Source organism: Hippichthys cyanospilos, chromosome 7 (genome assembly GCF_059441005.1).
Source record: "Hippichthys cyanospilos isolate Australia breed blue-spotted pipefish chromosome 7, RoL_Hcya_1.0, whole genome shotgun sequence".
Lineage (NCBI taxonomy): Eukaryota > Metazoa > Chordata > Actinopteri > Syngnathiformes > Syngnathidae > Hippichthys > Hippichthys cyanospilos.
The window spans coordinates 16,979,195-17,004,055 of record NC_142375.1 but is presented as its reverse complement, the minus strand read 5'-3'; the positions used below and the strand labels follow the sequence as shown (position 1 = coordinate 17,004,055).

The window sequence follows — 24,861 nt, the reverse complement described above, 5'->3', positions numbered from 1 at the left end:
CTTAGCAATGGTACAATTGTTATTGTATTATTTAATAAATAAATACATAGATTTACTTAGCTGTGTGTGTAAGTGTGAAAAAAAAATCATTGTCATATTTTGATTCTATGCATAACAGGGATGCATGCGATGGGTGAGCCATTCAAGTTAAGATAACTATTTTATGGAAATAGAAGAAGACTAGAAGAGAGGATATACCTGTGCTCTATACTTTTGGAAAGACGTTTGACGATATCAATTCAAGCCTGTTGTGATTCACGGCTGGGACGTAATTCCAATCAATGGCCTTATTCAAGAAAATTGTTACATATTGTTAAATAATAATTGTCTTCGGTACCCTCCTAAAAAAAACAAAAACAAACAAAAATACTTACTTCTATCGTAAAAAAAATCTGTCAAATCTGAAAAAAAAAATACGTAAAATGCAATTTTATGAAAATGTTATAATTAACTAATTTAGGTGTTTCTTAAAAGTTCGAAATCTTAGCATAAATATCAGAACATATTTTCATTAGGAACAAATGTGAGCCACCTCTAGTTGGTTAGTTTCTATACATTCGCTTTCTTGGCCGTATGCAAGTTAACAATGCAAGTCCATTGATAAACACAAGTAGCTTCCTATTTCGTGTGCATAAATTGTTTTGTTTTTTAGTCATCAAACTGACCACCCTTTACTGTGATATTGAAAAGTGACACTAGATGGTGCTAAAGGCACATACAGGCAATTTTGAGCTAATTTTTACTCATCAAGTATTGTATTAAAACGGTTTGTCCCGGCGTCTTTAACAGGCAATCGTCATTGTCTAAAATCCCGTATCATTATGTTCAGCGTATTAGTGTATCGATTCCGTCATTTACTTCCGCATATAAAGAGGATTGGTGTTCTGCACACACTTCCTGTGGGTGTGTGCGTGTTCGTTCACGTGACATTCAGCAAGCCTCTGACTCAAACCAGACAAGTTGCAGAGAAGAAAACAAGAGAAGCCCTCGAAAGAAAACTTGCAAGTCTAACCAAACGCTGCCAACCAAACAGGATGTTTTCTCTCGGGGAGAAGATGGAGTTTCTCATTACGAACCCTTTTTCGACACCTGTTGGCCAGAGAATCGGTGAGTCGCAGAAAGATACGTAGTCATTTCACACAATGGTCATGCATGGCTGTTTCACGTTGGAATTCGGTAGCTCCAAAGATGTCATCTAATTGTGGTAATGAACATGAAGTTACAGGAAGCTAATCACGCAAGTGGTGCAGGCGCTTGTCCCTTTAATCTTATTACTGATTGGCTACTAGTGATAAGTGGCGACTCAATCTACCAATGGGTGGAGAAGGAAAAACACTCATGTTTTTATTTTGACGTGGCAACCGTTATATTATACTTAAACCGCACAGATATATGGGGAGTTTATTTTGTCTTTCAGCTTAGTCCCTCTCAGACAGTACTGTGTTAAATATGTGGAGGAAAGGCCTACATTTTATTGGAAAAGTAGGTCTGTATTACAACACAGATGTGTCATCACTTGCAATATTTGATATGACCAACAGAGGGAGTCATATGTAACGACCGAAATAAGAAAAGCCCCAGCACGAAATATTTGACTTTTTACTGCTTTAGACTCAGGGCTCTGCATATTAGAGGTTTAGGGAAACAGAGATACAATGTGTGGACTACTTGTTAGTGTGTACCTGCGTCAAAACAATAAACAAAACAAAAAATATTTAGAGGGACATGGCTCACATGAGGCATACAGAGCTGTGACGTTGCTGAAGTTACTTTTTTTTTACGTGATGTAAGCCACTTTTAAATCAGACAGTTTGGTCTCACAAAATCACCGCATTGAAATGTATCAATTGATTCAACAGGTATAGATCCTTAAGTTCGTTCTAATTGTCTTCCAAACATTGTGAAAACCATTCAAGGTCCATTTCCGACCCTGAGTAACTGTCCCAAAGCACAAAACAGGGTTGGATGAATTTGACTTAGAATATCTTGACATCCCTACACGCATACCATGCATCACCTATTGTAGAAATATTGAAATAGAGGTATGTAGGATTTTACAGGGTTTTCTGCAGGAATTTTTGATGCTGTGAAAAAAGTGGTAGACTTTTTTTTTCAAATTAACAGCAAATTAATTGTAACAAGAATCAACGTATTGCTAAATGGAGTTTTAGTGAATGAATCAGTTGTAACCATACAGGTGTACATTGTCATTAGTGATACTATTTCTTTGAAACATAAGCCACAATTAAAACGTATTGCTTAATCTAATTATATTGACTCCTTTCCAAGTTAGGAAAATGCAGGATGCCTTGATTTTGTTAAATTTTCTATCAATCATGCATTGTCATTAGTGATGCAATTTTGCAAAACGCAGATCAGATATTGTTGTTGATTGTAAAGTTTCTTAAGTTTAGTGTGTAATTGTTCAAACGAGTTGCAGATTAAAATGCCTTTTCGTCTGCACAATTTGGTGACAGAATGTTGCAAGGTCCTCTCAACTCTTCCCACCTCTTGTGTCATTTAGTTATTTCTCACACATAAATGCTAGTGTGGCTTCAGCTCCTTTTGAGGCAAACACAAGCAGCTGACAGTCACATGAAGTGCACAGAGCTGGAAAGTGCAAGTGGAAGGGGAGTAGAAGCAAAAGACTAAATGGGATCGAGAAGCATAAGGGGGTGAAAGGAATGAAAGATTTAAAGCGGTTTATGAGGAACACGTGAGGGGTGGAGAAAGTTGGCCGTGATTACTAAATAGTTTGAGCTCAAACAGTGACATGTTTACAAAAATATGGGGGGGAATCATGTTTAAAAAGTTGACTTTTTATGTTCCTAGTAAAGTGACTGGAACCAAATGTGTTCAAAGACTGCTCTATTGTGTTAGACAGGCCATTTCATACTTAATCTGATCCAAATCTGTTATTTTGGTTTGAGCCAAAAATAAGCAAGACATCTTCTCCTAATGAATATTAGCCTATAAATGTATTTTTTCAGTCTGTCAGATAGCAAGTATCATGCAACTAGGTATGTCCTAATCCATTTTATTTTTATTTTTTTTTTACACCTTAAGCTAGTCACCTGTTTTCAAGGACCTGCTGATACTGAGTTCTGATTTGATACCATGACAATGTATTAACAAATTGTTGTTTTCTCGTTGTCGACAACCTTTTATATGAAGTAGTAGTTTAAAACAATTGTCTTAAAACATTTGGGTCCTTTTTAGGAGGAATATAATTTTTTTTCAAGTGGTGCGTTAAATTAATTGGGTAAATCATATATCTATCCTTTCCATCATGCGACTGTTCCCTTGTCAAATACCAGAAAGTTCTCACACTGGCTGTCCACTGCCTTTGGCTGAGTTGCGATTATACGTTTATTATAAAATGTATGTGATTCTTTGGCGACCTCTGTGTACATTTTTGTTGCATTGTAGCCTTTGCAAATCAAATATACGTAAGATATAATCAAACAAAAATGTCTTATCCTATTTTTTTGTCAACAGAGCAAGCGACCAGCGGCTCTCGGCAATCAGAGGACTGGGGGCTTAACATGGAGATATGTGACATCATCAATGAAACGGACGAGGGGTACGGCATAACGTCCTCTGTTTTGCTCAATTATAGTTTTAAAGCACTGATTGTCAAGAAAAGTCTATCATGTTTTGTTGTTAATCCAGATAAAAATATATGGAGCTATTACGGAAAATACCCTTCTCAAATAAGTGATGAATTTAAAAAAAAAAAAAATTAAGTTTGATCCTGTCATTGCACTGCCATTTTAGTCCAACTTTGGTTTGGTCCGCAATATTCAGCTAATTACGTTTTACGCACGTTGTTTTTGCTTTAATTTCACATCTGCCATAAGACAACTTGCTGTCTTTAACCAATAAGAAAAAAATGTTTTGCCAGGCCAAGGGATGCTGTCAAAGCTATTAAGAAGAGGATTGTGGGTAACAAGAACTTCAGAGAAATCATGTTGGCTCTGACAGTGAGTATTCAAATATGTTTGTTTGTCTTGTGTGTTAAATAAGTTTTTCAATGTAGAGTTTCTTTGTTCTCAAGGACAATATTCAATTGCTAAATGTCACACAGGTTCTTGAGGCATGTGTAAAGAATTGCGGCCATCGCTTCCACGTTCTTGTGGCATCGCAGGAGTTTGTTGAAGGAGTTTTGGTGCGTGCCATTTTGCCCAAATATAACCCGCCCACAGCTCTCCATGACAGGGTGCTCAGCCTTATACAAGTAAGTACACTTTTTTTTTCCCCTAAACTTCCAGTGTTCTGTTTTATGCCATGGCTAAATAAGGTTAAAATGTCATGTTATTTTGAGATCTTATGTGAAGTAACAATTCCTCTTGAATTAAGACTGCAGGATGAGTCCTTTCTTTTAGTTATTTCTGAGTGCAACTTTTGTTTTGTCTTCATGGAGTTATACTGGGTGTTCTTTATGCTTTTCTCAGTCATGGGCCGATGCGTTCCGTACTTCCCCCTCCCTTGCGGGCGTGGTGTATGTTTACGATGACCTGAGGAGACGCGGGTTGGAGTTTCCCATGACAGACTTAGACGCTCTCTCCCCCATTCATACTCCCAGCAGGGTGAGGCTTGTCTGTAGAGTGAAAATAACACAATTTGCACCATGTCAATGGCGTACAATAAATTGTAGACTTCTAATTCCATGACCAGCGCGTGCATATTTTATCTCTACTGTTTGCCTAAGTCTACATTTTTGCGATCAGACTGTGCCAGAAAATGAATCTCAACAGTCCACGGATGCTTCTCCGCTTCAGTCACAACCACAAAGCCCCTCCAATTTTCCTACTACAAATTCTTCACCAGTCTCCCAGCCCAGTGAGGGACCAGCTGACCTTTCTGCAGCACAGGTACCACCTTTAAAAGAAGAAGTCATACCTCACTTAGGATTTAAAAAAAAACAAACAAAAAAACCAGAACAATCCATTAATCTTTTTTTTTTTAGTTGTGATATATACTGGAAATTAGTGTCCTGGTATTTGTTTTCATCCCAGCTATGCTTATTGTATGAAATATAAGTACTGTACTGTCTTATTTAATTTTTATAAATTAATTTTCATATTCAAAAAAATCTTTATCCTATTTCCAAAAGATAATATGCAATATTTTTATTCCTTAACCTAACTTCACGCACAATTACAGAAGATATTATAAATATAAATGTCCATTCACTTTCACATATCCCCTTATGGACGAGAACACTAAATGTATTTTAGCCACTAAACACTATAATGTTGCATCAACGTGCATGTTATTAATTTTCTTTTCTCTTTTCATCTTGAAGAAAGACAAGTTGCAACAAGAACTTTCACTGGTAAAGGGAAATCTTCGAGTAATGAATGAAATGCTGAATGAACTCAAACCAGGACAGAGCAAACAGGATGATACAGAACTGCTGCAGGTGTGTTCATGTTGTAATTATTTTTACTGATTCTTCTGTAATTGGTGAATTTCTGGTTTCAGTTTTTTTTTTTTTTTGGTCCCTATTCAAAGCATTCCAAAAAATGTGTGATATGTCTGAGACTGAAGATCCTATTGTTGTTTTGGATTTTATTTTGTACCCATTAATAACAGTTCATTAATCTCCTTGCTCTCTTCTGTAAAATCAGCAACTGTACTCGGTGTGCAAGAACATGCAGACACGAGTGGTGGAGCTCATCCCCCAGCTGCTGGATGAAGGACTCATCGAGGAGCTTCTTGTGGTTAATGATGACCTCAACAATGCTTTCATCCGTTACGAGAGGTGTGTGATATCTTTTATCGACTAGTCTGGATTATTAAAGGTCAAGTACTGTTTCTTGAAGTTGCCTGCAATTTTAGGTTTGACAGACTTAACAAGCCCAAAATTCCAAATACTGAACAAGTAAGATCTTTACTTCTTTGGCGTTGTCTCTCGCACGGTTTTATGTACTATTTAAGCTTCAAACACATTCTTCCCGCCAGAGTTCTAGCAGCCACCTGAACCTCATTGACCTCAGCCTAGAGCCCTCAGTACTGAGCCAGCCCGCTGTCATCGCAACCAACAATCAACCCGAAGTCAACACGTGCACCAAACAGAAGCAATCGGCCAACCACAGTGAGCATCGAATTTGTCTCCATTTCCCAACACAAACTCATGATGTAGAGCATGCATGTGTCTCTGAGGTGTAAGATGGTGTATATCTTTTTGTAGAAGAGGAGGAAGAGTTTGATATGTTTGCGCAAACCCGAGGAAGCTCCTTAGCAGAGTTGAGAAAGAGGTGAGTGGTAATATAAGTCATGCAATTGTATAGAATGCATATGGAATGTGTTACTAAATGATTTAACTGTGGCATTTATGTCATATTCTACTATCAACAATTAAAATCTTTCATGTGTTTGCAGTGTTAAGTACGAGGACCCTGGAGCTGTAGAGGGTCTTGCTGGGGCCCTTGACTCAAGGCAGCAAGTCACAGGAAATGTATGTACAAAAAAAAAACAACTAATAATTATTCATTATTAACACTTTTTTTTTTAAAATTTTTTAAAATGATTGCCTGGAAATATCGGTGCCATGGACATTATCCATATTGTGTGTTTACAGTGTGGCAAAAGGATAGTAAAATTCTATGTACATTCTATGCCTTGTCACCTTTACTTTCTCTTTATTTGTACGTATTAGTGGCAGCTTTTATATACATTATGCATCAATTCAAAAACATTTCCTCTTCAGTGAGCAAAAATGTTAATTTCACTGCTTTTGTATTGGTTTTCACGTTAGATGGGACAAGTAAAAAACACTCTACAGAACAATGTGGATAAATGGCTGTCTTGTGACATGGTGAGCTCATTTATTTTTTTCAGAGCAGTACCTTAACAGATATGTAAAATATGATTTCATCTGTGTTTTATGTTTACTTTTGTCTCAAAATGCAGCAAGACCAGTCTGCGGTCAGTGAGGGAGTCTCCAGTGAAGGTGCGTCACTTACTTTGCACATACTGTACATTTAATGTTTCAGTATTCTATTTTCATTTCTCTTGAATATTTACTGTATGTGTGTGTAAATTTGTTGTTTCCAGAGTTTGCTCAGTTTTTGGACGATAGGGCAAAAGAATCTGACCAGGGTAACCATACAACCTGCGGCACGCTGCCTTCCGCCTCCAGACTGCCGCCACAGTTGGCAAGGCAACAGGACAGTTCACATGACAAGCTTTTTTCCCTCTAGGTTTGGGAACTATTGAACAAGAGCAGATATTATTTTTTCTTTTTGTTTGTTTTTATTTTTAAACAAAGGCATATCAGTGAAATATGCATATACTGTAGCTACAACATGGCCTCAAAAGCCATATTTCCTCCAAATACATTTCAGCTCAGATCATCACGGTGCTGTGTGGAACAAGTGATACTTCATTTGACTCATGAGGTAAATCATATCAGCACATCAGTAGTATTGACTCATTGGCATTAGTAATGTCAATAAAGAAACAAACAAACACAAAGAACAGCATTGGGGGGTAATTGAGGAAAAAACGAAAGGATGACGACAGCTATGTCATGCTATTGCAACATAAAATAGCATGAAGGAGGTCAAAGGGCAAATATTGTTGGACAGTTTGAACGGGAATTCCCTTTGCATGCAGAAACTTTGTAAATTGTGCTTCAATTAAAGGTTGTGAATACATCTAGATCTGATGTTTTCTTACCTGTCATGTTTAAAAACAAGCAAACAATTCAACATCAACAGAACTTGGCGAAGCTTAGGTATAGACAAAAACTTTTGTGACGCTGCCGACACTATGTATATGCAGTGATTAATCTGATGTTTATAAATGTTTTATGCATTAAAAAATGTGCATCACTTTATTTATGAAATGCTTTACAATGTTGATTTCAGCATTCAAATCTGTTTCAAAAATTAAAAAAAAAACTTGTCATGTAAAACTATTGTTTGCTGTATTTTCTCTCAAGTAGTTGTCATTATGGCAAAATGTATTGCATCTCTCTTTTTTTTTTAATTGTTGCAATTTTGATTTCATTTTAGTTTCCTGATTAAGAAATTAATTTTGTGGAATCTTTTTTTCTCTGACAAAGTCAAGTCAAAATAGTCCTCTTGAGGCATTTTTTTTCCATCTGTCAAAGTTTGTTATTGATTCTTATTCACACCAGCTTAGATCAAAATATAGTAAACCAAAATAATGTTTCTCAGGTGTATCCCGTATTCTTGCTGATGGAATGATCGTCTAAACATCAGATCCTTGCCCAAGAGTGTACTCGCCATTCTCGACGATAAGCCAACGCCTTGCGTGATAAGCACTAATTTTGGTGAATGTTATTGTCGAGGAACTCAAGGATGTCTGGGGCTTGGTACATGATGTCCCTGGGACACTCAATAATAATAGAACAGAGGAGCAGGCATAACTCAAAAAGAGAAAAGGAGAACAGGAAGCATTTCTTTCTCCTGTGGAAAACCTCTCAGACCAAAGGCAATGCTCAACTGGGATGTTAATTTTTGCATGTTTGCATGTGCACTCATCTATGTACCTGCAGTGTCCATGTCTACTATATCTGCCAAGGATCAACTTCCAAATGGTGTTCAAGGTCAGCAGCACATGGATGGGGACTCACCGTTTCTTCAGTTAAGAGTCAATCTGCCTTCTTATTCACAACCGCTCCGTCCATACACCTTACTGGCCACTGCTGAGGACTTCTTCTACATGCCCAAACCCAGACATTACAGACCCTCGCGTCTACGTCGTATCCTCGGATCGTCTTTTGATCCCTTCTGGATGTCTATTGATCAGCCATCTGAAGGCTCTGGTGTTTGCACAGACAAAGGTAACTGTGATGCTGGCGCAAGAGGTGACTCCCTACCTGACAAGGTGAACCTAACCACTTCCGGAGAGGGCTTCAACCTCAGCGTTTCCGCAGTGCTGAGGAAGGCAAAACAAATCCAGAAGCGTGGGTTGGCGAGGGAAGCTGCAAACGTGGACCTCGGTTCTCTGCCTCCGGATGTCGCCGGCTCAGTCCGAGCGTGGCTGGTAAACTCGGCCACGTGTGGATTGCGTTCCCAATGGGTGGATCTGGGACCGGCGTTCTGGCCACGCTGGTTGCGGCAGACTGACTGTGAAAATTCAGACGGGGTGCGAAGTTGCTCCTTTCCCAGTGGCATGGTGTGCATGAGGGCTCAGACGACACATATTAAGATTCTGGCCTGGCATTGCCTGAAAGTGAGAGATGATGAGTCCAAGCAGATGAAGAGTGACATATCTGATATCAGCATGTTGTTTGGAATCAGTGAAGAAATGAGGAAGTGTTTATGGAGGCCCGTGCCTTATCCTGTGGTAACAGGTTGCACATGTAAATGTAAGTGATCTCTTTATTCATCAGTGACGCTTCAGGAATTATGCTTGGAAATGTAATGCCTACATGTTGTTGTTTTTTTTTAACTTTTTCATACATTTTTTTAAGTGTAAATCTATAGAGTGGATTTTTCAGCTCAATTAATTGCTGATGGTTGTGATGTGCTTGTTATTTAGTTATACAGTAATGCAGTATTTTTCAATAAAAATACAGTGCTGGTGCCATCATTCCATTGCATGATGTTGTCTACTTGATTCACCGTAGCATTTCATGACTGAAAAATAAAATACATTTTTAAAAATTGCCTCTTGATAGTGATTCATTAACAACACTGTAATCCACCACTAACATAAAATAAATGTCTTGAAATTGATTGATGTGATTAATTATGATAATATTGTCTTTCTAACCTGAACTAAAACTGCAAACATTAGCATTGCATTGAGAGAGAGAGAGAGAGAGAGAGAGAGAGAGACAGAGAGAGCGAGAGAGAGAGAGAGAGAGAGAGAGAGCAAGCCATTTTCAATACTTTAGATTGGTCAATGATTTTTAAACAAACAAATAAAACCTACATGTGTGCACTGACCAACAGTATACGTTTTTGAAAACGAATAACATTAATATTAATAACACCAATAATAATAATAATAATAATAATAATAATAATAATAATAATACAGTAATAATAATAAGAAGAAGAAGAAGAAGAAGAAGAAATATAAAAAAACTCACCGATCTTCGCGCACTTGATTTGCCTCCTGTTGGTCATTACGTAATATGCAAGTTGTAAATGTTGATACCACAAATTTCGAGGGCCCCTGAATGTAGCACAGTCTGTCCATCCCCTCCACCCAATCCGAGCTTTACGACGACAGCAAACACACACAAGATGGCAGCGTTGGAAGACGAGTTTGAAGATGCGCCTGATGTAGAACCTTTAGAACCAACACTAAAGAATATTATCGAGCAGAAATCTCTGAAATGGATATTTGTAGGTGGAAAGGGTGGTGTCGGCAAAACAACGTGTAGGTAAGTAGAAAAATACGGGAGATTCAGAGTCACCGTGTGGTTCCAAACTGGCATACCAGTTTTTTAATCGGCTTTCGTCGTTGTGAGTGTGGTTTAGTGATAAAATATGTTCATATGCTACTTACCATAGTGTAACTGCAATGTGTAGTCTTAACACCGCATTCAAATTGTGTCTTTTTCTGTAATGGTCACGACCTGTCAATATGCCGGCTAGCATGCTATGAAGCTAACCTGCGACAGCCAACGGACACATGACTCACGTCTTTTACAGCTGCTTTCCTTTACAGCATTGCATCATATAATTTTTCTTTCTTCTTCTTCTTTTTTTTAGAGACAACGCGGCCTATTTATGTTTCATAACAATGTTTTACGGCTGATGTTAACGCGCACTTGCTGTCATTCTTCATAGCGGTCCTTGCCTTTGAAAACACTGGACGGTTACTGATATTTACTCACAGAAACAAAAGCCACATATACAAAAACCGTTTTTAAAATCATAGTAGCTGTCCATCGTTTCAGTTTAGATTTAGACTGTCATAGGAAGTAACAACATGAATAGCAATGTTATTGTGGTTAAATAAATAGAAGGTGGAGGGAAAAAAAAAACCAATTCAAATTGACACTGACCCGAACTTGCAGACCTGAATCCAATTTCACTTTCTGAAGACAAAACAAACTAAAATGCTAAAAGAACACGGAGGAACGGAAGACAGTTGCAGCAGAGACCCGGCCAAAGTCTTCTTGTTTTTGTCCATCTGAGGTGATGACCATTTTGCCACTTGATGTCTACTGAAAATGACATCACAGTTGCTTTGTGCAGGTAACAACGAATCACACCTCAAATTGCTAAGGTCACATGACCTAACTCAGAAAACAGGTGAGCTGTGATTAGCTACACTTGAGCATTGGGCTACTGTGATGTCATCTTCAGGTGACAGTCAATGACAAAATGGCTGCCCCCTGAGGAGAAAAAAAACAAGTAGATTTTATTGCTTAAGAAACAAGTGTAATTAATATTCATCAGAATGCTGTGTTTAGACTTTTAAGTCCCTAGAACATATCCATCGTCCTGACTGCACATTCTCACAAGGCTCACTGCTGATTCAAATACATCAATTAAGAAAAATAATATTATGGCAGTGTTTAGAGTGAAATATCAACATTGGAACATGGCTAAAAACTCAAAAAAGTTGACTTTTTACATTATGATCCCCTTAAGTACATTTTGAGTGTTTATTTTAAAGGCATTGCAGTGTTATGCTGAGCTGGGATGCTGAAAATTGTCAATTTCCAAATACTCGTGAACCTTACTGTACATGAATTATTGTAAAGTATTGTTAGATCAATGTAAAAATTTGTAGTTCTCTACTAATTGCGTCACCCCCCGAAAACTATGCTAAACCCAACGTTAATTGGCGTCACATGGCCTCCCATTCACCTATGTTTTGTATTTCTGTTGCTACATAAGTTGATGTTAACCGTTTATTGAATAACTTTTCCAGTTGTAGTTTAGCGGTCCAGCTGGCTGCTGTCAGAGAGAGTGTCCTTATCATCTCGACTGATCCCGCTCATAACATCTCTGATGCTTTTGACCAGAAGTTCTCAAAGGTGCCTACAAAGGTCAAGGGCTATGACAACCTGTTTGCAATGGTACGTGCACATTTTGAAAGATGTGTGTATTTATGTACAAATTTAAATCCAAGTGTTTGTAATACGCTTGGAAGCCAAGAAATCTGCATCGAATTTGCTTTTTGGTCTCATGACATTTCTCATTGCAAGATGAATACCCGGAGGGGGCTTTAATCAATGCCACATTGTCATTTCACTGTGTATGTGTTTGTATTTGTGTGAGTGTAGGAAATTGATCCAAGCTTGGGCGTAGCAGAGCTACCTGATGAGTTCTTTGAGGAAGACAACATGCTCAGCATGGGCAAGAAGATGATGCAGGAGGCTATGAGTGCCTTCCCGGGCATTGATGAGGCCATGAGCTATGCAGAGGTCATGAGGTCAGACAGTCACAGCACTACACTGGACTATGTTTTTTTTATTGTATTTTTTTATATGATTATGCCAAGTTACGAAATGTCTCACCGGTATAAGATTGTGTACTATTTATGATGTTGATGTCACGTGGGTTACTTAATCAGAAAATGATTGCTGCAAACTGAACTTTGCCAATTGATGGAGACGTTGTGTATTTTAGTCAAATTTGCTTAACCATTATATCATAGGCTAGTGAAAGGAATGAACTTCTCAGTGGTTGTCTTTGATACTGCGCCTACTGGCCACACGCTGCGCCTGCTCAACTTCCCCACCATAGTGGAACGAGGCCTGGGCCGACTCATGCAGATCAAAAACCAGATCAGTCCGTTTATCTCCCAGGTGAGGAGGAGGGCCAAAACATAGACATTAGACATTCTTTGCCCGCCGACGTCCACAAAATGAGCTCCATTGATTCTGTTTTTTTTTTTTTTTTTTTAATCAATAGATGTGCAACATGCTGGGCCTGGGTGACATGAACGCAGACCAGCTGGCATCCAAACTGGAAGAGACTCTTCCCGTCATCCGCTCAGTTAGCGAGCAGTTCAAAGACCCTGTAAGTGACTGTTTCTTCAGTAGGTGCTTCTATTGTAATTTTGGGGGGTCTGAAAAAGAATAGCAAGAAATTGTTGTAGCATTTAAAAAGACAAAGTAAACACATACCTCATTCTAAACAGAATACCAAGCCATTTCCATTCGAAAACTAAAGATTCTACTTTACAGTATTCGTGGGAAATACTTTTATGTTGTCAGTGTGATATAATTAACAATCATTTAGAAATACTTGTCAGGTGACATGTTTTCTGTGTCGCTTATATCAAATTGCTGACTCATGTCGAATGAGATTGCATCGTTTTATGTCCCCATGTCACTTCACCACTCTTTCTTGCCACCCACAGGAGCAGACAACCTTTATTTGCGTGTGTATCGCTGAGTTCCTGTCTCTGTATGAGACGGAGCGGCTAATTCAAGAACTGGCCAAGTGCCGCATCGATACACACAACATCATTGTCAACCAACTGGTTTTCCCTGATGCAGAGAGGCCGTGTAAAATGTGTGAAGCGCGGCACAAGATTCAGTCCAAGTATTTGGACCAGGTATGTGTTTCTGCTATGATATTATTTGAAAATGTATTTGCTGTGAAGAGTTAGCTTATAGGTTTACAGCAGTGACTGTCTTACATAGTTTTACATAGTGTGTATGTCTTTTGTTTCCAACAGATGGAGGACCTTTATGAAGATTTCCACATAGTCAAATTGCCTCTGTTGCCCCATGAAGTTCGCGGTGCTGACAAGGTCAATACATTCTCAAAGCAGCTTTTGGAGCCCTATAAGCCCCCAAACAAGTAATTCCCCACCCTTGCGGGACCAGCCCCTCTCCCAATTCCCCATCCCAAAGACCGCGCACCCCTCTGAGCTCCTTATACCGGCCTCTCACCCGTCAGTACTCATCGCCTTCTTGCAAAGCATTCAAAGCCGGCACGCTTCAAGTGCAGCTGATGACTTCTCACATCTCCATAAGCCAATTTGATAGAAAGCTAGGACATTATACATTGGTGCTGCCTTCATCTCCTGATCTTACATCAAGTCTGTAGCAGCAATATACCTACTTTACAACATTTTACTGGCTTCGTTTCCTCCATACTGAGCATCGTCCAGCTTACTACAGGGCAATACATTATGCCTCAGCCCTTAGAGTAAATTTTACCTGTTGAATTTTCCTCAAGACCATCCATGTTTTTTCAAGAAAAAGAACCAAAGCAGTTTTAGATTCCATATCCTTGCCACCACAATATCAAGACTATGTCTTTGGCGTCTGGCCCACACCTTAAACCAGGGGTCTTCAATCCTGGTCCTCGAGGAGGGCTGGTCTTCTGGATGTTTGATTTGTATGTCTCCCAGTTGCAGCACAGCTAATAAATAATATTGATAATTTGAATCAGGAGCAGGTGAACATATAAAACATCCAGTACACTGGCCCTCAACGACCAGGACAGAAGACCCCTGCCATAAACCTTTAAAATGGTCACTTTTCAGGAAACCCCCCCAAAAGTGCAAGCTCGTTCAACTATTAAAATTGTTTAATCAAAGAGAGCGACTTGTTTTCAACTCTTTGAATTGGCTAATTTGTAAAACAAACACCCACACTTGTGGAATTAACCCCAGATGACACAATAGATTGAAATTTTGGGTTTGCGTTTTTCAATGGATGCAGGTGGATCATTTAAGCTTGACTTAAATTTCATAAATAATAGGATTATTAAATAGACATTTGGCTATTTTTTTAAATATGCAGTGTTAGGTTTCCAGTGTTTTTTGTTTTTTCCTGAGGGAAATGGTCAAAATAGCTTATTGAATATTAAAAGCATTTTGGGGGGGATTCACCAAAATCTAAGATTTAAGATTTTGGCGCCACGGCAACGATATGTTCTTTTAAAGCTATCGAAAATTACACAAAAGGCTCATGAACAGTTTTCATGGACAGTTTTAACTAAACCAGCGCCATCTTTTTTAGGGGGGGGTTCTGTGTTAGCATCCTCAGATTCAAAGCCGGAGTATGATCAAAATTATTTAAGCCGAGCTGAGCTGGTGGCATGGTTTGACCTCTTAATGTGCAAATAGAGGAACTTTATGAGAACACAAGAAAAATATCCAGCGTTATGAAGTGCATTGTAAATCAAGAATTAGTGAATGTCACCCAACATGAACTGTGAGCTGAGCTTTGAAGTTGCTACAAGTTGCTACAGATTGACTCAGCTAAAGCAAGTGAATCCTATCAGTGAATGCGTAAAAATTAAAAACAACATTTTTCTACAGGGATTTCTTGGAATAATGTTGTAAAAATGTTTATTAAACTTAATTCAACAGAAAGGTGTTTTGGGGGTAATAATTTGATGGGATGAAAATAACAAAAAAAAAAGAATTTTCAGTTTTTGGTTGAAAGACAAGACCAAAACAAGATGTCCGAAAACAGATGTTGTGATGATGCAAAAACTAGCAAGCATCTGTCTGAATTTCGTACGAGCACACAGGAGAAAGAGGGGACTTTGCTAGATAAACAACTATCAAGCATTTCGGCGGTTGAGTAAAGAGCACTGCAGAGCTTCCACTTCTTTCCTGGGTCAACAGGTGAGCAAAAAAAAAAAAAAAACAAGAAAATCAATCAAGTGTAATATGCAGGCCAACTTTTAGAATCTACATATCAAATAATACATGGACGATGATGCAACAGCCAAAGAAGGCCTTTATTTTGAAGGTGGCCTCTAGTGGAGAGTCTAGCTCTCAACTATCCGGCTCGCCGCAGTTTTTTTATGTAGCCTGTGAAATGCTAATTATGACTTTAAAACTCTTGACTAAAACACCAAATACCAAGTTGTCTTCATCGCTAAAAAGTTATTAGGAAGCAACAAGCATGCTTTTTGTTACCAATCATTCTTTTGAAAAGTTTTTATTGGCCTTCGACTTCAAAACTAAATGGGTGCCGATCATACGTAAATTTGATTAGACCACAGAGCGAAGTACAATTTGACCCTCGCAACTCTTTTTGGTAACTCTGTGACCTGACTGCAATAAAAATGTCAGTAACCTGTAAAAAATCAATAAATCACTGTTTTAAGAATGCTAAGAAAACTCTAAGCAATTACACTGCCATTTAATGATATGGCACATGTCTACTTATGAGTGAGCGCTTCATCTTAGGGCAGGAGTCTACATCTACTGTCCTCAAGGGCCACTTTACTGTGTCTTAGAGGTTTCCTTCCTTTAACACACTTTATTTAAATGGTCCTTACCGGGTGGTGCAAGATTGTGGCCCTCGAGGACCACAATTGAACATTCTTGCTTAGGGAAGGAAACACGTACTGTATGCACACATACAAAAAGAAGGTCGTCAAGTTTCAATTTCTCAGCTTTTATAATTTTCTCCCGTCTAGTTGGGTACTTAGGGCCTGTCACTTGTGCTCCATCATCCAACCGTTCCCTCCCGGTCGGGAACCGTTCTAACGAGCTACTCGTCCTCCTCGTTTTGGGGATTTACCCCGGGCCGCACTGACCACTAGACGCTCCAAGGAGGCTTCAAGGATTAGTGCCATGTCGACGCCGGGGGACTTCAGGGTCGTGTGCTCTCGAGCCAAAAACACCACGAAAGCTCATTCACACTCAGAGAGGACTTCAAACTTCAAATGAACGCAAGCCGTTTGTGCCGTGGACCGCTGCACACCAAAATGATCAATTGGCACTTCTAGACTAACAGGTAAGATGGTTCTGTGATCATAAATATTAAATTAAAATATGATTTGATTACACTGAACCTCAAATGATAGGTCATGTTGAATTTTCAGGAAAGGGACCTCGTTTGGTAACGTACGTGATGCTAAAAGTAATAATTGTTCATTTTATGATTAATTGTTGCGCCTCAGACTGTTTTAGGGGCTTACAGTAAAGAATGACAGCAACTAACAGTTATTTTATTGATTATTGACTATTTTATCGATTAATCGAATTTGAAAAAGTGAATTTTCTTCTTGTTATTTAAAAATTTGACATCGACATGAAAATGCACAAATAGTTTCATTCAGTTTACTGGTTTGGGTCGTACCATGTTTGGAAATCCGTTCATCCATTTTCTATAGCCGGTTATCCTCACTAGGTTCTGTCCGATTTTGTTTTCATTCCACACGCAGGTATCAGTGAGGTGACTCAAAATTGAAAGTGTAGTTTCTCCTGAGACAGCGCATGCTAGCAAACATGACCGTCACCTACACGGCAAGAGTTGCAAACGCTCGTTTCTGTGGCTTTTCCAAGTTGCTTTTGGCTTGGAAAGGAAGTATCTACAAGGTGTTATATAAGGAGTTCCTGGCTTTTTTTGCCATGTACACAGCCATCAGTATCACATACAGGTAACAACGTTGATGTTCGTAATTCTTTGAGTGAAGTTATATTTTTGAATAATATTGGTTTTCTTTCAGATTTTTGCTGCCCGATGAACAGAAAAGGTATTTTGAGAAGCTGGCAATTTACTGCAACCATTATGCCAGTCTAATTCCAATGTCCTTTGTACTGGGTAAGTTCAATGTCATCGTTTACAAGGCAATAGGACTTTGGGATTTAACAAGGTTCAGCAATCATGGAGGAGTCACACAGGAAGGCCTGAGCAGTGTTTTAAGAGTTGGGATTTTTGCTGGCAAATGGAGTGAGGGTTCAAGTCAGCAAGGATGTCCAATTTTTTGTTTGTTTGTTTGAGGGGGCGCAACAGAAACATGGAAGGGTGTAAAAGACAACTCTATTCTTTATTCTCTATTCTTTCAGCGGATCATATTTTCGAATAACTTGAATAAACTGCTACAAGATAGCTTTCATGGTAATTTTACTATACTAATTGAACACCTACGCTGTAGGATCAGCTTAATCCCATTTCCACAGTCAGAATGAAAATGAGAGCAACCTGTGTCTTTCACGCCCCCCCCCATTTTGTCACATTGAGTACAACTAAGATTTTTATCTGTAAAAACTGTATAAGTATACCAAAAATTGTATTTTTGTGACATGAACAAAAGAAAAAAGCTATGTCCATCAACGTTCCACCACTGTTTACTACTTTTTTACAGTGTTTATACAGATTAGTCCAAAACAGGAAATAATAACTATGTGAATCCAAGATGTCAATCAATATTTTATTGCAATTACAATTCACATGGCAAAAAAAAGTCTTTTCTCTGGGTTCATCTGCACCCCACACCCCAAGGCATCGCCTTGCACTGCTCCACTATTTGAGAAGGACTTCCTCCAGATCAGTAATGTCACATCTTCATAAATCGGACTTTGGCACAGAGTGGATGCAACCACTTTTGCTTTTTAAGAGAAATGGTGTTATTTTATTGCTAAATAAATTTATAAATTATTATAATTTAGTATTATGTTTGCATATTTGTAGGGTTACTACAGGCCACAGTTTAGACACCCGTGATCTAAGTGGTCTGAGGCCCTAAAAATGTTCCCATTCCCCAAATTTGGCACAATGAATGTCCTGATTTTTTCAACCAGATGTGTCTTATGTTTTTTTCGCCCCATTTTGTGTGGTTCAAAACTTTGCTCATTCAACATAAGATTTAGCCAAATGATCGGAATGATGAAATATAGCCACCCCGTTAGCATAAGCAGAGCTTCAATATAACCCTGCCATAGCACAGTTGACCCTTTGCTTGAATTTCATCTGAAACGCCGTGAGCAGGTTTCTACGTGACCCTGGTGGTGAACCGGTGGTGGAACCAGTACACAAGCATCCCGCTTCCCGATGGGCTCATGTGCATCCTCTCGGGGGGCCTCCAGGGCGGTGACGAGCGAGGCCGCCTGCTAAGACGCACGATGATGCGATACGCCAGCCTGTCGGCCCTGCTCATCCTCAGATCTGTCAGCACAGCCGTCTTCAAGCGCTTCCCCACCATGGACCACGTGGTGGAGGCTGGTGAGTGTCTGACGGTAATGAAAAGCATGTTGCGCTGATGCTTCGTCATCCAGCTTGCAGTTTCCTCATGATTGACAATGACCTGACTCCTCTTCTGCACACGATGGCACGTGGCTCAGTCAGAGGATGGAAAAATGCTGACGTCCACCAAAGTATTCTTGCAGTTAAGATTATATATACTGTACAGTGCACTCGGTTGCATGCATCCCAGATGCACAATTTTTGACGGGGGATGGATACTTTTGAATCAACTTGTCGCTCGTATGCGCATGTGGAATAAATGAGATAACCACAAAACAAACAAATCCATACAGAAAGGATAGCAAAAGGGTCAGTAATCAACACAACACAAAATATCAGCATGCTTGTTTGTCATGACTGTACTGAGAAAGATCAATATTTTTCATTTGGGCGACAGTTTTTGATATTTTGGTATGGCAATTTCCTATCAGATGACAAAGTGTCTTGTTCTGCTTTTTATACATTTTTGTTTCATCTTATACTGTGAAACCTATACAGTTTATAGTGAGCTTGAAAAAAAAGAGTTGTTCACATGCTATTTTTATGGCAAAAGGCATGCTCATTACAAATCAAAACTTAATAAATGTAAAAAAAAAAAATACAAATACATTGTCTCCCTTCGTTATTCTATCTTGCAAATTCAGATTGCAAATTCTTGCAATTTCAAATTGTCACAAGCAGCTCTGTTCAGGATTCATGACCAGAGATGAACGCAAAAAGTTTGAAAGCCTCCACTCTCCTTACAACAAATATTGGATCCCTTGTGTGTGGTTCTCCAACCTGGCTGCCGTGGCCCGCTGTGAGGGCCGCATCAAAGATGATCACACGCTCAAGCTGCTGCTGGAGGTACGTCATCATCTGCATGCCCGAATGCCTCGGGAAAGTCCGTGTAGGAATTTCATCCCAGCCTACATCGGGACTGCTTTCGATCAGGAGCTGAATGCATTCAGAGGGAAATGCGGCATGCTGTTTCATTACGACATGATCAGCGTTCCACTGGTCTATACTCAGGTAAGAAGACACCATATATGGGCATTATGGTCATATCTGTCTTCATTAAATATATTGATATTGATCATACAGGCCTAATTGTTGTCAGTACAAGAAATAAAGGTTTAGCCCGTTCCCTTGTTTTTCCTGCAGGTGGTGACTTTAGCTGTGTACAGTTTTTTCCTGGTATGTCTGATTGGTCGCCAGTTTCTAGATCCCGATCAAGGTTATCCAGGCCATGACCTTGACCTCTACGTACCCATCTTCACCTTGCTGCAATTTTTCTTTTACGCCGGATGGCTCAAGGTCAGCAGCTATGACATCAAGCGTTTTCTTTGTATTGATGAAAAGAAGTATTTTCGATTGGTGTTTTAATATTGAGATTCCGGAATGTTTATTTTTTTAAAAGGTTGCAGAGCAGCTTATCAATCCTTTTGGCGAAGACGATGATGACTTTGAGACCAACTGGTTGATTGACAGAAATTTTCAGGTTGGGCTGATCCTTGTCTTATTTTGTCATTTCACTTCTTCCTCTGTCTTCTTTGTTTACAATCGTATCACTGTATTATGCCTCAACTGTCACTGTGAAATTCATAGTCCAATGGCATTTGATGAAAAAGTTCATTCACTTTTGTGCCTTGTGACAGAGGTATTATTCAAAGCATATACTGTATTATTGTTGGTGGTGCATTGCGTCATATAGAAATGTAGATGACTGTGATTGTTCCTGTAAACCGGAAGTGTCAAACTCATTTCATCGCGGGCCACATTGACGTTAGGATTTCCCTCAGTGTGCTGTAATGACAGAAAGAAAATGCAAGAAGTTGTATTTGAACTCAAAAGTCAAGGAAAATAGAGATAATCAAATATTTATATATACCAGATTTCAAGTTGAAGTCAAGGAAGGATTTAGAGTGGAAATGTTTGTAAAATTTGTACAGGTGAAGAAAATCTGCAATTTTGAAGTTTTGAGTCAAAATAAAAAGAAAAATCCACCAAGAAGATTTTCTTTGGTTTATTATGTCACAAGTTTGTAAAGTGGGCCAGATCTGGTCCCCAAACCTTAGATTTGACAACTTCTTGTGACCAATTCAAAATATTTATGCCTTATCAAATAACTTTATTCATTCTGTGACTAAATTAGCAACTTGGGGCACTCAGATCTCAAAACTGAGCATGTGCATTTTCCTTCCATCCTACAGGTGTCCATGATGGCAGTAGATGAGATGTACGGAGATCTACCGATGATGGAGCGAGATCGCTACTGGAACGACTCCAACCCGAGACCACCCTATACAGCCGCAACTCTTTTTGTCCTGCGCAAACCCTCCTTCCAAGGATCGACATTCGACATGGCGTGAGTCTCTGGGTTTCTCATTTTCAGTGATATGATTTGATAGAACCATTGAACGCAGTATGGATAAGGGCGTTGACCAACTCTGACAATTAATCTGTATTCATTCAGAATTCATCATGATTTGCTTTTAGCTAACAAATCAATGCATGACATAAAAGTTTAAACATTCACTATGCTATATGTACACCAGTTTTGAAGCAATTTATATGGAGTTCAAGGTGCAGCCATGAGTTTTTTTTTTTAAAAAAAGGGCAATCTTATAAAATGAATTCAAAAACTTTTTTTAATCAACAAAACAATATATTTGAAGGTTTTTGTTTGCAATTTTATAAAAAAAAGTTTAGTATTAAATTGAATCTAAAATGTATTTTAATGTAATCAAGAGGTATTTTTCCCCATTCTTCAGATAATATTTTTCACAAATCATCTTTCTTGTTAACTTCTGATTGAAAGGTTTGACCAGCTTGTCTGATTGTTTTGTTCACATTCCCTTTAGCGCAGCTCCATCTTGTGGATGCATCATGCAACCCTATTGTAGCTTCTATTCTATGCTCCTGTCATGGTTTGTTGGGTTGTGGGTTTATTTTGAGGGGTTCTGTTTCTGTTTACGTTTATAGTTCCGGTTTCTGCCCCTGTCGCGTCTGCCTGCGTTAGTTTTGATTTAGTCCACCTGTCTGTTACCTGCGCCTCGTGTCCTCCAATCTGCTCCCTTTGCCTGTTGTCCCTGCCCAGCTGCCATGTGTTAGTTTGATTAGTTTGTGAATGTATTTAAGCCTAGTGTCTGTTACAGCCCGTGTCGGATCATTGTCTCTGTCGTGTCAGGTCATTGTCGTCTTGTAGTCCCGTCTCGTCTCGCCCATCAGTTTCGTGTATTCCTGCCAGCCTGCCCGTAGTGTTTGTTTTCCGTTTTTCCAGCTTGCCTGCGCCCTTAGTTTTTGCCGTCCTGTTTTTCCCGCTTTTTGTTCCCGTTCGTTGTATTAATAAACATGGATTTCATCAACCCCCTGTCCCGACGCTCCCCTGCTTTTGGGTCCTCCGCAACCACGCCGGCGTTCACACCCGCCGTGCACCCCCGTGACAGCTCCTTATATTGTGATGTGCGGTATATATGAAAGCAGTTTTAAAATATGCAATTCATTGAAGGTGTGACTTATAATCTCGTGCGCCTTATAGTGCAGAAAATATGGTATCTGTATTTCTGCTGATTGCAAGTAAAAATTGGAAATAAAAGAACTGAGAGAACTGTCCGTGGGCTGTTTGGCAGGATTCCCAAAGAGGAGATGCACTTTCAGCCTCTGGAGGACATTGCCGAGAACATGGAGGAGTCAGTCAGCCGTCACCCCAACATGGCTCTTTTCAACCGGCTCCTCAATGCGGCCCCATCGCACAGCGGCTTCATGAGCGGAGCTCTGCGACGGACTTCGGCCCAGCTCCAGAGACTCTATCATTCCCCCAGCATCGACCAGTGCATCAGCGATGACGACGATAGTGAAAGTTGTAAAATAGGTAAAGGGGGCTCGCTGCCGTCTGGACTGGGGCAGGACACCCAGAGCACCGTGTGCAGTTTCAGGGAGGAGAAGAGCGCCAGAGTGCCTCTGCTCGAAATCCATTTCGGGGCCGAACAGGAAAAGTCGCACAGGCACTCTGATGTCAACCAGGGGGACGAGGACACTGGGACGTTTGGGAGAGGAGTTGAAGATGGCCGCTCAAGACAGGAGGAAGAAGACAAAATAGAGACCCCGTCTCCTGCGATGCGCCTTCCTCCTCCACCTCAAGGCACTAGAGTGACGCGACCAGCCTCCATCATTCCTGTCACCTTCCATGACCCCTCCCCTTTCTTGTTCAACCCCTTTTCCCACTCCAGTCTGGAGCACTGCAGCTCACAGCCTGTCATCAACCACCACAAAGCTGCAACCTCCATGCCTCATCCTTTGTTAGGCCAACCCAAAATGTCCTTGCTCACCATACCATTTCCCGAGCCCCAGCGCTTCCGAAGTGTTAGCATGGGATCGGAGCTGACTGGAACTTAGATGTGCACCACTTTGTCTTATGAGCTTAGAAACTGAAATGCTGAGGTCATACATCTGTTTTTTTTTATATTAATAATCCCAATCAAGCAAGGATTGAAAGAATAAGGATCGGATGGATGGATGGATGGATGGATGGATGGATGGATGGATGGATGGATGGATGGATGGATGGATGGATGGCAAGGAAATATGAAAGAAAAGAAAGAAGAAGAGCGGGATTGGAGAAAGGACGGAAAGAGAAGGGAGGAATGATTGAAGCATGGACAAACCGTGTGAAACCATATTTACAGGTATGTTTAATCATCTGCTCTTTATTACATACACAATCCACAATAAAAAGATGGATAGCCACTTTTTAAATCAACTGTCAGATTTTTTTTTACCTTATACAGTCAAAGAGCTACCTCTACAATGTGATGAGAAAATGTGTTACATACATTCGACATGTTTCTAATAGTGTGTGTTTAGAGACTGTAACTAGCGAATGGATCGTGTGAATAAAACAATAATGTTGACTTCGAAAGAAAATACTGCATCCTTTCCTTCAACACATTTTAAGAATAGCCTCTTATTTTTTAAGATTGCAACGTAGCAAACATCTACTTCACGTCAAAACACAGCAGAGGAAAAGTAATTACGTAAGTAGCCAACAGAGGGCAATAACATCACATTAAATGAACCACTGTGCAAGGGAAATGAAAGTACTCTACTGTATAGTGAAACAGTCCTCGGACTCTTTAATTTTTTCTCTGTCCATGAGGACTTACATGTCCATTCCACATGTCCATGCTTACCAACAGAGCGACGAAAGCTTCTACCTGGGTTGCAATGCCCTCCTGCTGCGGTATGTTTGCCTCTGTCTTGAAAGGAAGGACCGAGACGGACCTGGAAGTTCGGGGTCTTCCCTCAAAGTCTGCTGCTGTAGAGCAGAGGACTGGAAGAATGCACACACAATGAAGTATGAGTAAAAACATTGCATATTCTTCTGGAATTATAATAACTATCATCTTGATACCAGCAAGTTACATGCGGCATTCCAGCATTCTTATCAACACCAGTGGGAAGTAAAAGCAATTTTCAGTCAACGGCAAGTGGCAAAAGGGGCTGTGATGGACAAAAATGAGGAGATTTTGGTGCATAATTAACTGTCCGCAGAAGCAATATGAATCTGAATATCCAATATCAATATTGACATCAGTATTGGTGCGTACACTATACTCTTAACAATGCTTCTATACTGGCCCATACCACTTTACCAGACAGACCTTATTTTCTGCCCCACCCTGAGCGTGTGTTGTGCAGCAAGGCAGATAATGAGCAGTTCTTCAGAACATTGCACTTCTACTTGCTTCAAGCTGATCATATTAACATGCCCACTTCACTGTCAATCTCGCACAAGATAAAGACACTAGCACGCACATCTAATCAGGCACATGGCTACCTCAGACAAAAGTGCCATTACTAACACTTTTTTTTTTTCCATCAAATCTATGACTTATCTGCTTAAATTCACCGTTCTGCCCCCTGAAGGCCAAGGTGCATAGAATGAAGCAGCACATATAGCACAGTATAGATCAAGGGTGTCAAAC

General features: G+C 39.7%; 5 protein-coding genes across 7 annotated transcripts in view; 4 read left to right on the top strand and 1 right to left on the bottom strand.

The window, feature by feature from the left end:
- The first annotated feature begins 900 nt into the window (after positions 1–900).
- On the top strand, positions 901–7,924 carry LOC148421343 (target of Myb1 membrane trafficking protein). The gene is made up of 15 exons (XM_088419395.1): positions 901–1,107; positions 3,499–3,583; positions 3,905–3,983; positions 4,088–4,237; positions 4,455–4,589; positions 4,731–4,874; positions 5,309–5,425; positions 5,634–5,767; positions 5,845–5,887; positions 5,968–6,100; positions 6,197–6,263; positions 6,388–6,463; positions 6,764–6,823; positions 6,919–6,958; positions 7,063–7,924. Exons 1-15 carry the CDS (start codon positions 1,035–1,037, stop codon positions 7,206–7,208), a joined length of 1,482 nt encoding a protein of 493 aa, XP_088275521.1. The 5' UTR covers positions 901–1,034; the 3' UTR covers positions 7,209–7,924.
- A 308-nt stretch (positions 7,925–8,232) lies between these two features.
- On the top strand, positions 8,233–9,471 carry LOC148421342 (noggin-like). The gene has a single exon (XM_088419397.1). It carries the CDS (start codon positions 8,470–8,472, stop codon positions 9,352–9,354), a length of 885 nt encoding a protein of 294 aa, XP_088275523.1. The 5' UTR covers positions 8,233–8,469; the 3' UTR covers positions 9,355–9,471.
- A 733-nt stretch (positions 9,472–10,204) lies between these two features.
- Positions 10,205–14,030, top strand: get3 (guided entry of tail-anchored proteins factor 3, ATPase). The gene is made up of 7 exons (XM_088419396.1): positions 10,205–10,372; positions 11,875–12,022; positions 12,230–12,378; positions 12,604–12,754; positions 12,861–12,968; positions 13,312–13,509; positions 13,633–14,030. Exons 1-7 carry the CDS (start codon positions 10,233–10,235, stop codon positions 13,759–13,761), a joined length of 1,023 nt encoding a protein of 340 aa, XP_088275522.1. The 5' UTR covers positions 10,205–10,232; the 3' UTR covers positions 13,762–14,030.
- A 2,499-nt stretch (positions 14,031–16,529) lies between these two features.
- On the top strand, positions 16,530–23,761 carry best2 (bestrophin 2). 3 transcript variants are annotated; one of them, XM_088419597.1, is made up of 10 exons: positions 16,530–16,663; positions 17,094–17,309; positions 17,379–17,473; positions 18,641–18,874; positions 19,587–19,741; positions 19,829–19,906; positions 20,039–20,191; positions 20,295–20,375; positions 21,088–21,242; positions 22,507–23,761. In XM_088419597.1, the coding sequence occupies exons 2-10, from the start codon at positions 17,146–17,148 to the stop codon at positions 23,270–23,272; spliced, it is 1,881 nt and encodes a 626-aa protein (XP_088275723.1). In that variant the 5' UTR covers positions 16,530–16,663; positions 17,094–17,145; the 3' UTR covers positions 23,273–23,761. The 3 variants fall into 3 exon arrangements, with proteins under 3 accessions (XP_088275723.1, XP_088275724.1, XP_088275722.1); XM_088419598.1 differs by having other exon boundaries at positions 19,587–19,906; positions 22,507–22,748; positions 22,807–23,127; XM_088419596.1 differs by having other exon boundaries at positions 19,587–19,906.
- Positions 23,551–24,861, bottom strand: part of LOC148421338 (uncharacterized) — a 35,290-nt gene continuing 33,979 nt past the window's right edge. Inside the window, exon 6 of the mRNA XM_088419601.1 lies at positions 23,551–24,206. Coding sequence (XP_088275727.1) covers positions 24,087–24,206 — 120 coding nt within the window. The 3' untranslated portion in view covers positions 23,551–24,086. The remainder of the gene's footprint in view (positions 24,207–24,861) is intronic.

Excerpts from the sequence above, each read along its gene's own strand:
- LOC148421343 (XM_088419395.1), top strand. The coding sequence starts at position 1,035 with ATGTTTTCTCTCGGGGAGAAGATGGAGTTTCTCATTACGAACCCTTTT. Across the intron at positions 5,768-5,844 it reads GCTTTCATCCGTTACGAGAG|GTTTGACAGACTTAACAAGC; the intron begins GTGTGTGATATC and ends CTGCAATTTTAG. Across the intron at positions 6,464-6,763 it reads GGCAGCAAGTCACAGGAAAT|ATGGGACAAGTAAAAAACAC; the intron begins GTATGTACAAAA and ends TTTTCACGTTAG.
- LOC148421342 (XM_088419397.1), top strand. The coding sequence starts at position 8,470 with ATGCTCAACTGGGATGTTAATTTTTGCATGTTTGCATGTGCACTCATC.
- get3 (XM_088419396.1), top strand. The coding sequence starts at position 10,233 with ATGGCAGCGTTGGAAGACGAGTTTGAAGATGCGCCTGATGTAGAACCT. Across the intron at positions 12,969-13,311 it reads GCGAGCAGTTCAAAGACCCT|GAGCAGACAACCTTTATTTG; the intron begins GTAAGTGACTGT and ends TGCCACCCACAG. Across the intron at positions 13,510-13,632 it reads AGTCCAAGTATTTGGACCAG|ATGGAGGACCTTTATGAAGA; the intron begins GTATGTGTTTCT and ends TGTTTCCAACAG.
- best2 (XM_088419596.1), top strand. The coding sequence starts at position 17,146 with ATGCTAGCAAACATGACCGTCACCTACACGGCAAGAGTTGCAAACGCT. Across the intron at positions 20,376-21,087 it reads TGATTGACAGAAATTTTCAG|GTGTCCATGATGGCAGTAGA; the intron begins GTTGGGCTGATC and ends TCCATCCTACAG. Across the intron at positions 21,243-22,506 it reads GGATCGACATTCGACATGGC|GATTCCCAAAGAGGAGATGC; the intron begins GTGAGTCTCTGG and ends GCTGTTTGGCAG.